Source organism: Sus scrofa, chromosome 5 (assembly GCF_054392235.1).
Source record: "Sus scrofa isolate SSC_HxYL_T2T_F1_AM1 chromosome 5, Sscrofa_HxYL_maternal_Yorkshire_Landrace_v2.0, whole genome shotgun sequence".
NCBI classification, from domain to species: domain Eukaryota; kingdom Metazoa; phylum Chordata; class Mammalia; order Artiodactyla; family Suidae; genus Sus; species Sus scrofa.
The window spans coordinates 31103404-31116003 of NC_139387.1; the positions used below are offsets into that span (position 1 = coordinate 31103404).

A 12600-nucleotide genomic window follows, 5' to 3' on the forward strand; every position below is an offset into this window, starting at 1 on the left:
TGAACAGAGAATTCTGATGTTGTATGGTAAATGACAAGATAGGAGTATAGGCAGGCTTGTTGTAAGAGCAGAGGGAAGGCATCTAACCCATCTTGGGAATATGAAGCTGAGTCTTGAAGTTTAGGAGTTAGCCAGGCAAAAGGTATAGAAAAGTAAAGGAAGTTACTTAAATACAGAAAGTATAAAACAGTTTGGTCTGTTTGAATACACTCTTCAGGTATTGCCATTGTGTGACATCCTGAGTAGCGTGATGGAAAGAATTCGAATCAGGGAAGTGACATTCATATTAATATTTTTATGCTCTGTATACGTTACACTCTGACAACAGTTTGGAAGGTGTATTTCAGTGCATCATCAGAATGGTGGGGGTCTGTTGGTAGACTATTCCTATAATCCCAGCTAGAAGACACAGGGAGCTATACCTAGTGCCTTGCTCACAAACTGACCTAGTGGGCGAGAGATTTCTCTACCATATAATGTGTTCTTATTTATTCTTTTCCCCTTTTTAAAAGAAAAAAATTGAAAAAATTTTAATTTGTGGAGTTCCCTTGTGACACAGTGTGTTAAGGATCTGGCATTGTCACTTCAGTGGCTTGGGTTTGATTGCCAGCCTGGAAACTTCCACAAGCTGAGGGCATTGGCCAAAAAATTTTTTAATTTTCATTCTGTCTTTAATTATATCATAAAGACTTTTTCTTTAATGCCATCTTTCCTAATTTTTTAAATTGTTCCATAGTATTTCAGCAAGTAATTATAGTTTATTTAACAATTCTTTTATGTTAGGCCTGTTTTACTATTTTTTAAGGTACATTTCTAGAAATGAAAATTTTTTTTTTTTCGGTCGTTTTACCTTTTCTAGGGCCGCTCCTGTGGCATATAGAGGTTCCCAGGCTAGGGGTCTAATCAGAGCTGTAGCTGCCGACCTGTGCCCTGCATCTGCAACCCACACCTCAGCTCACGGCAACGCTGGATCCTTAGCCACTGAGCAAGTTCAGGGATCGAACTCGCAACCTCATGGTTCCTAGTCGGATTTGTTAACCACTGCGCCATGATGGGAACTCCTAGAAATGAAATTTTTTTTTTTTATTTTTTTATTTTCCCACTGTACAGCAAGGGGGTCAGGTTATCCTTACATGTATACATTACAATTACAGTTTTTCCCCCACCATTTCTTCTGTTGCAACATGAGTATCTAGACATAGTTCTCAATGCTATTCAGCGGGATCTCCTTGTAAATCTATTCTACGTTGTGTCTGATAACCCCAAGCTCCCGATCCCTCCCACTCCCTCCCCCTCCCATCAGGCAACCACAAGTCTCTTCTCCAAGTCCATGATTTTCTCTTCTGAGGAGATGTTCATTTGTGCTGGATATTAGATTTCAGTTATAAGTGATATCATATGGTATTTGTCTTTGTCTTTCTGGCTCATTTCACTCAGGATGAGATTCTCTAGTTCCATCCATGTTGCTGCAAATGGCATGATGTCATCCTTTTTTATGGCTGAGTAGTATTCCATTGTGTATATATACCACATCTTCCGAATCCAATCATCTGTCGATGGACATTTGGATTGTTTCCATGTCCTGGCTATTGTGAATAGTGCTGCAATGAACATGCGGGTGCATGTGTCTCTTTTAAGTAGAGCTTTGTCCGGATAGATGCCCAAGAGTGGGATTGCAGGGTCATATGGAAGTTCTATGTATAGATTTCTAAGGTATCTCCAAACTGTTCTCCATAGTGGCTGTACCAGTTTACATTCCCACCAGCAGTGCAGGAGGGTTCCCTTTTCTCCACAGCCCCTCCAGCACTTGTTATTTGTGGATTTATTAATGATGGCCATTCTGACTGGTGTGAGGTGGTATCTCATGGTAGTTTTGATTTGCATAGAAATGAAATTATTAAAGAATATGAACATGTTCTTAGAATTTGTTGCCACACTGCTTTCTTTCTTTCATTTTTTTTGGCCACATGGGCAGCATATGGAAGTTGCTGAGCTAGGGATTGAACCTGAGCCACAGCAGCAACCCAAGCTATTGCAGTGAAAAAGGCTGTTGTGCCACAAAGGAAATCCACCATACTGCTTTCTGAAAAGATAAAGGTTATATCTTTATCAACAATATGTGTGTTTGGGTTTTTTTTTTTTTTTTTTTTTTTTTTAGGCCACACCTGCAGCATGTGGAAGTTCCTGGGCTAGGGGTCGAATTGGAGCTGAAGCTGCTGGCCTTCATCACAGCCACAACACCACCAGATTCAAGCCATGTCTGTAAACTACACCGCAGCTCAAGGCAATGCTGGATCCTTTACTCAGTGAGGCCAGGGGTTGAACCTGTATCCTCATGGATACTAGTCAGGAATACTACAGCGGGAACTCCTGTCTGTTTATTTTTATAGCATCCTTGTCAGATTATTATTTTAAAAAGTATTTTTTGGACTTGAACCAGCAAATGATTTCTCATTTTAATTGACACTTTTTAATATTGAACATTTTTCTCTGAAATAGTATTTCCTTTTTTCATTTTACTTTTTTTTGGAGTTTTTGTGTTTATCAAATTGTTTGAGCTATTTATATAGCAAAAATATTAACTTCTTGACATTTCCTTGGTGGCACAGTGGGTTAGGGATCTGGTGTTGTTATTGCTGTGGCTCTGGTTGCAGCTGCGGTGTGGGTTCGATCTCTGGCCTTGCAACTTCCACATGCTGTGGGAGCAGCCAAAAAAAAATTTAACTTCTCATCATGTTTCTGTAATACTATCTGTGTCGTTTATCTTTTAATTTTTTGTCTAAATGCTTTTTATTTTTGCATAATCTAACCAACTTTTCTGATTTGTTGCCCTCCTCTTAGGAAGTCCTCTTTCCACATAGTTAATAGTCATTTTTTTCTTCTAGTTTTTCTATGGTTTGATTTTTTTTTTCTTTTTCTTTGTCTTTTTAGGGCTGCATTCATGGCATATGTAGGTTGGCTAGAGGTTGAATCAGAGCTGTAGCCGCAGGCCTACGCCACAGCCACAGCAATGCCAGATTTGAGCCACATCTGCAGCCTACACCACAGCTCATGGCAACACCAGATCCTTAACCCACTGAGCAAGGCCAGGGGTCAAACTCTGGTCCTCATGGCTCCTCGTTGGGTTCGTTAACCACTGAGCCATGACGGGAACTCCCTGATTTTTTCTTAATAATATACAGGGTGAAGCAAGGACCTAGATTTTTTTTCTTTTGCAAAATTACTGATTATATTTACTACAAAGATTATTAAACTAACATCATTTGTTGAATAATCATTCCTTTTTCTATAGTGTACTTTTAGGATGAAATTGTGTATAATTTTATTTGTCCTCATATTGAATAATTTAAAATATATTCAGATATTTTAAACCATTAAAAATTTTAAGAGGTTTCTCATAACTAGATTTTAAGGTTTCTTTTGTTTTTTTTTTGTTTTTTTTGTTTTTTTTTTGTTTTGTATTTTTAGGGCTGCACCCACAGCATATGGAGGTTCCCAGACTAGGGCTCTAATCAGAGCTACAGCTGCTGGCCTACGCTATGGCCACAGCAATCCAGATCTGAGCTGCATCTGCAGCGTACACCACAGCTCACATCAACCGCCAGATCCTTACCCCACTGAGCGAGGCCAGGGATCAAACCTGCAACCTCATGGTTCCTAGTCAGATTTGTTTCTGCTGCTCCACAACGGGAACGCCCAGATTTTAAGGTTTTAAGGATCATGTCTACATCACATTTGATTTCTTTCATAAGAATTATGGTATTATTTAATGACCATTAAAATTTATCATAATAAAACTTTTATTAGCCCCTATCAGTGTGATTCATAGTGGGGTATCCTGGTTTAATTCTCTTTTTCCAGGATAAAAACTGCAGTTTTGCAGTGAAAATGCTCAGAGCAAGGAAACCCTTGGGTTTTGGGGACCTGCTGGACTTCTTTCAGGTGTGTGAAAGTATATCATTTACTCTCACAGTTATAAAATTTGGAAATAAAATATATTTATCAAACACATAGCATTATTCTATTAAAGGACATTTGCTTCCTAAGGGACTTAGAAAATAAACTTTTTTCCTACCAAGTTTTGATTAAAAAGATTTGACCTTTTCATCTTTTTTTTCCTGGAATGATTTTTAAAAGTGGTAAAGCAAGATGTCTTTATATTGCTGCACAGCCTTTTCCTCAATGTGATTTCTAAACTCTAAACCTAAAGTCACCCTTTAATAGCATGTAATTAAAATTTTTATTTATAAAGAGAGCAAAAATCACTCAATTAGAAGAGTAAGATTAATTTCTGCATCTTAAGACCATTGTGACATTTGAAGGAGAAGCATAATTAGTGACTTTTTAAAATGATCTTCATTTCATTGCAAATCTAGATATGGTAGATATGTTTTCGTTTTTCACATTATGCTTCAAAAAACAGACTAGATCAGTAGGTTTTATTTTTTGGTTGTTGATCATCTACTTTGGATAATGTAGAAATTTACTTTGATCATTATATTTTCATATAAACTGGGAGGGAAAAAAAGGAGGAGGAATACCTTTGATTTACATTAAAATACAGCTAATATTTTTATTACCATTTTTAGTTTAACTGAGTTTCAGAGATCTGGATAACTATGACTGACATGTATACAATATTTCAGTAAACTCACCTTATTTTATTCATTCTAAGATGCACAGTTTTTTCATATGTTAATATTCCCCAAATTGTTAAGCATCTTACAGTTGATTGCGTCTTAGAATCACTGTGGGCCAGGTAATGTTGAGTTGTCTTTATTGGTACATGTATGTTTATAGTTGTTTGTACTATCACATCAGTTGTGTTACATACATTGTTGAGATCATGGAAATTTCTTTGCTATTTGAAATGTTACTCTAGTTTTTCTGCAAAAACTTTGTTCATATCTATGGTAAGGTCAAAAAAGCACCAGCATCAAAGCATGAAAAATGGGTATCATTGGCTTGCAAGAGTATCTCAGAGACAGTAGTAAAGTACTCTGAAGCAAGGAGACATCTCAAGCAATTTAGTTAAAATATGGGCAGAAGATCTGAATAGACATTTTTTCCCAAAGAAGACATACACATGGCCAACAGGTACATGAAAAGATGCTCAATGTTAGTAACCATCAGGGATATGCAAATTAAAACCACAACCAGTGAGTTCCCACTGTGGCTCAGTGGGTTAAGAACCTGACTGCAGTGGCTCAGCTCACTGCAAGGGTACAGGTTTGTTCTCTGGGTCAGCATAGTGGGTTAAAGGTGTTGCTGCGGGTGAGGCTCAGATTCATTCCTTGGCTTGAGAACTTCCGTGTGCTTTGGGTGTGGCCTTAAAATAAACCCCACAAGAGGTGTTTTATCACCTTATACCTGTTAGAAGACTCTTGTCAAAAAGAGAATAACAAAGGCCTTTTTGGCCTAGAGGATGAAATTGAGGAAAAATTATAAGTGATTAGAATGTGTTGTGTCATTTTTTAATTGGAATAGGTAATTGGCACTGATTTTCTTTCTGTTGTTATTTTGGGGGTTTCCTTAAGTCATTGTCATCAGAAACTATGAAAGTACATTGTTTTTCCTTCTATCAAGACTGGATCCCTTCCCTTCATTCATCTGAATATTTCAAGTAGATGACTTTAAAGTTTCACTGGTTCTTCTAGATACTTTTAACTCTTTATTTCTATTTGCATTGGATGCTGTTTACCTTAAAGAGTGGCAGCATAATGTGGGAAGAGTGAACCAGAAATTAGAAGACATATTTTCAGATTCTGGTTTTACCACCTACTTAAAATATCCCTTGATCCAAATCATGCCCCTGTAAACTCTATATGAGTATTGTGATATGCAAATGAGAGACATATTAATGTCATAAAAATTTTAAATGCAACTGGTTATATTGAAAACTTTATTTACCTGAACAAGATTTAATAATTAGGAATATTCAGAAGAGTTAGGGGTAGCTTCCTACTTCAGTATGAAGGATTGAATACAGCAGAATATTTATTGCTTAGAAGTAGTAATTTTTGAGCTTTATTGTCATCTTGTAATCACTCATATAAATGTTTTGGGACATTGTTATGGAAAATTTATGATTCTGGTTTTGAATCAAGACTTTTATGCACAAGAAAGCAAGGAAATGAGGCAAGTGAACTTTTTTGGAAACATTTTTCTTTGCCAGTAGTATTTGCCATGTCTTAGCTGTGCTGAATCAGTAATTTATTCTAGCACACTGAGGGACTTCGCAGAGCATGCTGTAGGAAATGGTCATCTTTATTTGCCATACCATAAAAGGAGCTTTGGGAGAAGAAAGGGATTTAGGTAATAACATTAACACTAGTTTTACACTTTTAGTGGTGATTCTGGATGGGTTTCTCAGTTTCTTTTGAAAAACATGATAAAACTCAGATTTTTACATCTTTATTACAAGTCTTAACCTCAAAAGATAATAGGTGGATGTAGTACATTTGAAAATGAATACTAAACACATGAGTTTAATGTTCTTTTGGCTTGGAATTTTATGTTATTTAAATTCCCTGAGGTTGACAAACCTGCCTTATCTTTGTGTAGCCATTCAATGTATATTGATTTTTGTAAATTTAATTATATAAAATTCAGTTTGTGTGTTTTCTAATCTTCTATTGTTGTCACTTTACAACTTCTGAAGAACTGGCTTAGTAGAAGGAGTTAAGGTTTGGAATTATAGCATATGAGCATCCAATTAATTTAGAGTAATGCTTCAGTAATAAGGAGAATAATGTCATTGTCTTTAATGAGTTTTCTTCTTGAAGAAGAAATTAGAGCCAGTGAATTCAAGGCATGTAATAAAATTCTAGAGAGTTCCTAAATAGTCATTCATAAATGTGGTATGGTTGGTGTATACTATTTTTAATTACTTTTCTGCTGTAGTATATGAATTCTTTTTTTTTTTTTTTTTGTCTTTTTGCCATTTCCTGGGCCGCTCCCACAGCACATGGAGGTTCCCAGGCTAGGAGTCTAATTGGAGCTGTAGCCACCAGCCTGTGCCAGAGCCACAGCAATGCGGGATCGGAGCTCTGTCTGCGACTTACACCACAGCTCATGGCAATGCCGGATCCTTAACCCAGTGAGCAAGGCCAGGGATGGAACCCGCAACCTCATGGTTCTTAGTCAGATTCGTTAACCACTGCGCCATGATGGGAACTCCATAGTATATGAATTCTTAACTCCTGTCTTCCCTTCTGCACTATTGTAGAAGCAGACTCTTTCTCTGAGGTAGGATACAACTTCTAAGATGTTTCCCTTAAAGAGTATAGAAAAGATGGGGGAGAACCAAAGGACAAAGTGTCAGGAGAAAGGCATGGGAGAGCTCTAGTTAAGAAGGTAGTTTAGATACATCATTCATAGTATTTATTCATCTGAAGTATTTTAACTCTTACTGCTTGATTTTTATTTTGGTGTTTATTTTACATTAAGTGACTTGTATTAAGATTGTCACGACTGGTTGTACTTATATTAAAATGTATTCTTATAAATTATATTCAAATTTTATTTTTATGTGTTCTAAATAAAGCACTGAAAGACAACAGCTCAGAAGTTGTTCAGCCTTTTCTAATGGGTTGTGGAACCAAGGAACCGAAGATCACTCAGCTATGTTTGGCCGCCATTCAGAGACTCATGTCCCATGAAGTTGTGTCTGAGGTAATGAGAAGATTTTGTCTGAACTTCTGAACTATGCACCTATGAACCAAATCAAGAGTTTTCATAAGGAGAAAATAACACATACCTGATACTTAATGTAAAACAGTGCTTGAAGGACATGGCTTAATTATAAAAGGTTACCAAATTGTCTCATTATTAACACTCTCTGAATAAAGATGAAGTACATTTTGTCCAATCATGTGTAATCTAAGAAGTCATAGTTCAGTTATATAGATAATTTTGGGAACCAAGCAAATTTTTTGTATCATTGAAGGAGAATATTAATCATAAATTATTTCTTTAAAAAGTAGGAGAGAAAATCATGACTGTTTCTTAGATTATCTGAAGTGATAATTTGTTGTTCATTAACTTAAGTGTATTGTTTGTATATAACCTTATAATAAAACAAGTAAAATCATTTCATTAGTATGAATCTGCATTGTGCTTGCAAATGTAGGGGTGTAACCTTAACTTTGTACTTTATATGGTACTTTAAGTGGTAAATTCCTTTGCCTTTGGTATAGCATTTTAAACAATGTCAGATTTAATCAAGTTTGTAAATATGTTGTTAATTTGAGTTGCATTTTGTTTTTTCTATAACATATTGTCAGTGGACTAGTAGATAAATAGTAGCAGACTCAGTTATGTATGTCCATATTCATAAATGTCCAAATGAAATATACCCGTATTGTTGTAGAAATGGGCTTTGATTTGGGTTAGTTTGGAATTACACTCTGCTACTTTTATGTGCTCAAATGGTATGTGTTAAAGAATTTTATTTTTGAGAAGAAAATTATTTGGTTGTAATTCTCAAATTGGTTAAAGAGACGTGTTTGGATCCATAGATCTAGAAACAGGAGGTTTTGTTATTGTGATCAAGAAATTCTCTCCAGGTGAGACAATACTTGTACACTTTTTTTTACTTAGGGACCCAAACACCTATATTTTGTTGACAATAATTAAAATAATTGTTTTACAGACTGCAGCTGGAAATATAATTAACATGCTTTGGCAGCTAATGGAAAATAGTCTTGAAGAACTTAAGCTACTTCAAACTGTTCTTGTTCTCTTAACAACCAATACAGTAGTTCATGATGAGGCACTCTCTAAGGTAGGAAGCCTGTTTATCAAAGTATATAAGTGCTTTGAGATAGTATTTGAATAAGCTGGCTGGAAAAGAAGATCCTGGTGCTGTATGAATCAAAAGCAACTTTGCTGTAGCTATTGTGGTAATGCACATCACAGGTTAAAAGCCATCATTGTCCTATTTCTGCAGATTAGAGTTGAAACCAGGGTGATTAAGTAGAGCCCTTTGGATATAGCTGACAGGCTTAGTTATGAATAGGATATGGAAAAAGAAAAGTAGCTGAAGAATAGGAATAGAGAAAGAGGAAAAGAAAAAAATGTTTTGAGGTTTCAGTGTTGTCCACAATTGCCTTGGGTATTCGCTATAATAGCTCTCCTTTTCCTCTTTTAAAAAGTAATTTCATATGTATATCTTATGTAAGCCAGACAATTTAAACTGTCCCTTAATTAGCTAGCAAAGTGTCTTTATGGCATTTATACTAGATAAGACTGCATGTATGATAGCTATTTTTTATTCCTTTCTCATTCCCACCCTCTTTGAAACATGTAACAGCTGTTCTAAAACTCTTTAAAAAGTTATTTTAATTATGAAGTATTTCTAAAAAACAAAGTACAGGGAGTAATAAAAAGAAGAGTCTTTAGGAAGTTCCCGTTGTGGCTCAGCAGAAGCGAACTCGACTAGTATCCATGAGGATATGGGTTCAATCCATGGCCCTGCTCAGTGGGTTAAGGATCTGGTGTTGCCATGAGCTGGGGTGTAGGTCACAGATATGGCTAGGATCTGGCGTGGCTGTGGCATAGGCTGGCAGCTGCAGTTCTGATTCAACCCCTAGCCTGGGAACTTGCATATGCTGTACCTGCGACTCTAAAAAAAAAGAGTCTTTAATTAATGGTTTATTATTTAGGGAAATTTTTGGACTTTCAGTAATAGTTGTATTATAATTTGTATGCCCTAAGGATGGATGGCTTATAAAGTAGAAAAATATATTGTCCCATTAGACTATGTATACTATCTCTAGACTAGAGAGTCTATATCTGTCTGTCCTTTCTAGTTATTTGATGTGCAAGATATAGGATGTTTTACTTAATTTTAATAGCTTATTCTTTTAGGCTTATACCCGCTTTATAAAATATTAAATGTATTTATATATATTTTTTTGTTGTATATAGTTCCTTTTGGTTTCTAGCTGTCCAGTTACTGTTCTGAGTACATTGAAAAAGTTTTAAAAGGTTATCATTTGAACTAACCAAACAGTAAGAACTGACTATAATTTTATAAATAAATATTGGATTTATTTTAATATTTTGGTTAATTTGGAAACCTAATATTTGGGGATGAAAAATGAAGTATAAAAAATAATATAAAATTGGGTAATAAAGTTTTTCCATTACATGTACCTTTCCTTTATGTAGAAATTTTATTTTATTTTATTTTTTTTGTCTTTTTAGGGGGACACCCACAGCATATGGAAGTTCCTGGTCTAATGGTCAAATTGGAGCTGCAGCTGCTAGCCTGTGCCACAGCCACGCCATGGCAATGCCAGGATCCAAGCTGCATCTCTGACTTATGCTGCAGTTTGTGGCAGTGTCGTATCCATAACCCACTGAGTGAGGCCAGGATTGAACCTGTATCCTCATGGACACTAGTAGGTTTCTAAACCCACTGAGCCACAATGGGAACTCCATGGAAATTTTAAAAGTAGTAATGGAATCAATGGCTTGTTCTCTAAGAACGGCTTCTTTTAAAACTGTAAAACTTGGAGTTCCCGTCGTGGCGCAGTGGTTAACGAATCCGACTAGGAACCATGAGGTTGCGGGTTCGGTCCCTGCCTTGCTCAGTGGGTTAACGATCCGGCGTTGCTGTGAGCTGTGGTGTAGGTTGCAGACGCGGCTCGGATCCCGCGTTGCTGTGGCTCTGATGTAGGCCGGTGGCTACAGCTCCGATTGGACCCCTAGCCTGGGAATCTTCATATGCCGCGGGAGCGGCCCAAGATCAAGAAATAGCAAAAAGACCAAAAAAAAAAAAATAATAATAATAATAAAAAAATAAAACTGTAAAACTTTTAGAAAAACACAGAGGAGAAAAATCTTTGTGACTTTAGGGTAGGCAGAGATTTCTTGGGTAGGGCACAAAATTCCATGAACCATAAAAGAAGCCATAGGATGGGGGGAGATATTCAGAAATACCTGACAAAGGACTTGTATCTAGAATTTATTAAAAACACTCCTAGAACTCATTTGTATAACAACCCAATAAAAAATAGACAAAGGATTTCAACAGATATTTCACAAAGTGAGAAATTCAAATGACTAATGAATACGTGAAAAGTGCCTCAGCATCATTAGTTATCAGGGAAAAGCAAATTAAAACCACAAGGAGGTATTATTACATACCCATTAGAATAGTTAAAATGAAAAAAAGACTGAGCATATCAAGTATTGTTGAAGATATGGAATAATTTTGAACTCACACATACTGTTAGCAGGAATGTAAGGTTATAAAGCAACTCTGAAAAACCAGCAGTTTTTTTAAAAGTTGAACTTGTATTTACTGTGTGATCCATCCATTTTACTTCTAGGTGTTTGTTTATCCAAGGTAAATAAAAATACATGTCCTCACAGAGATTTGTATGTGAATGTTCATAGCAGCTTTATGCACAGTACCCCCAAGACGGAAACAAGCCTAATGTCTATCAGGAGGTGAATGGATAGATAAAGTGTGGTATACTCATACTATAAAAAAAGTACAAACTGCTGATACAAAGAACAATATGGATGAATTTCACAAATATTACAAGTGAAAGAAACCAGACAGAAAAGAGTACATACTGAATGATTCTGTTTGTAGAAAATGCCAGCTAATCTATAGTGGAAAAAAACAGATGGGTAGTTACCTGGGGCCAGTGGTAGAGGTAAAATATGGACTGCAGAAGAGCACAAGGAAACTTTAGGGTGGTGGAAATGTCTTAAATCTTGATCGTGGTAGTAATATCGTAGGTGAATATAACTGTCCGTGTTCATCAAATTATATATTTTAAAGGGATATAGTTTAGTGTATATAAATTACACATTATTAAAGTTGATTTTTAAAATGAAAGTGGTTTCTTTTAAAAAAATTATTTTGTTTGTATGCTTAGCAAGTTTATATAGAATTTCTCCAGGTGATTTAGTGATACAACAAAGTTTGAGTACTCGCTGTTTGCAAAGCCAATCATTATGGGGTAATAAAAACTTAACACATTATTATGTAATTGTTTAAAGAACCAAATTGTAAAAGATGTACTTCACATTACCTTAGCTATCCTTGTATCTATATACTAAGAGTTTGAAGTATTTAAAAATCCAAGGCTTTTTGTACTTTTGTTGTATATAAGTGTAGGTGGTTGAAATAGCAAACATAAATTATTTAACCTTGGGTTGCATCAGATGAAATAAAGATAATAACCATGTTCCTCAGTCTTATTTTATACTAAATGAAAATTGGTTTTTTTTTAAGGCAATTGTGCTTTGTTTTCGACTACACTTCACAAAAGATAATATTACAAATAATACAGCTGCTGCTACAGTACGACAAGTTGTTACTGTTGTCTTTGAGAGGATGGTTGCTGAAGATGAACGACACAGAGGTAAAGTGATAAAAGCTGTTTTCTTTTGACAGTGAGTAGGTCCTGTGATTTTTTTCTTTTACTGATTTTCAGCCCTTCCCCTATGAACTTAAGGTACCTAAAAATTAGGGTACTTTAAAAAATGTATTTATTTTAACCTCTTTGTTACTGATAATGAGAATTCAAAAAATAGATCCCCCATAATTTTGTCACCCTAAGACGTGGACTCTGTTTT

At 35.7% G+C, this 12600-nt stretch overlaps 1 protein-coding gene across 25 annotated transcripts in view; it reads left to right on the plus strand.

Moving 5' to 3' along the window:
- Positions 1-12600, plus strand: part of MON2 (MON2 homolog, regulator of endosome-to-Golgi trafficking) — a 114602-nt gene that overhangs the window by 18076 nt on the left and 83926 nt on the right. For 16 of the 25 annotated variants that reach the window (XR_014803483.1, XR_014803479.1, XR_014803478.1 and 13 more), the window contains 3 exons: positions 7547-7674; positions 8654-8785; positions 12257-12386. Coding sequence is in view for 13 of the 25 variants with exons in the window: in XM_084956240.1 (XP_084812366.1) it covers positions 7547-7674; positions 8654-8785; positions 12257-12386 (390 nt within the window). In the remaining 12 variants the exon portion in view is untranslated. Of the gene's footprint in view, positions 1-3829; positions 3943-7546; positions 7675-8653; positions 8786-12256; positions 12387-12600 lie in introns of all 25 variants that reach the window. The other 9 variants (XR_014803486.1, XR_014803484.1, XR_014803482.1 and 6 more) reach the window with 2 other exon arrangements.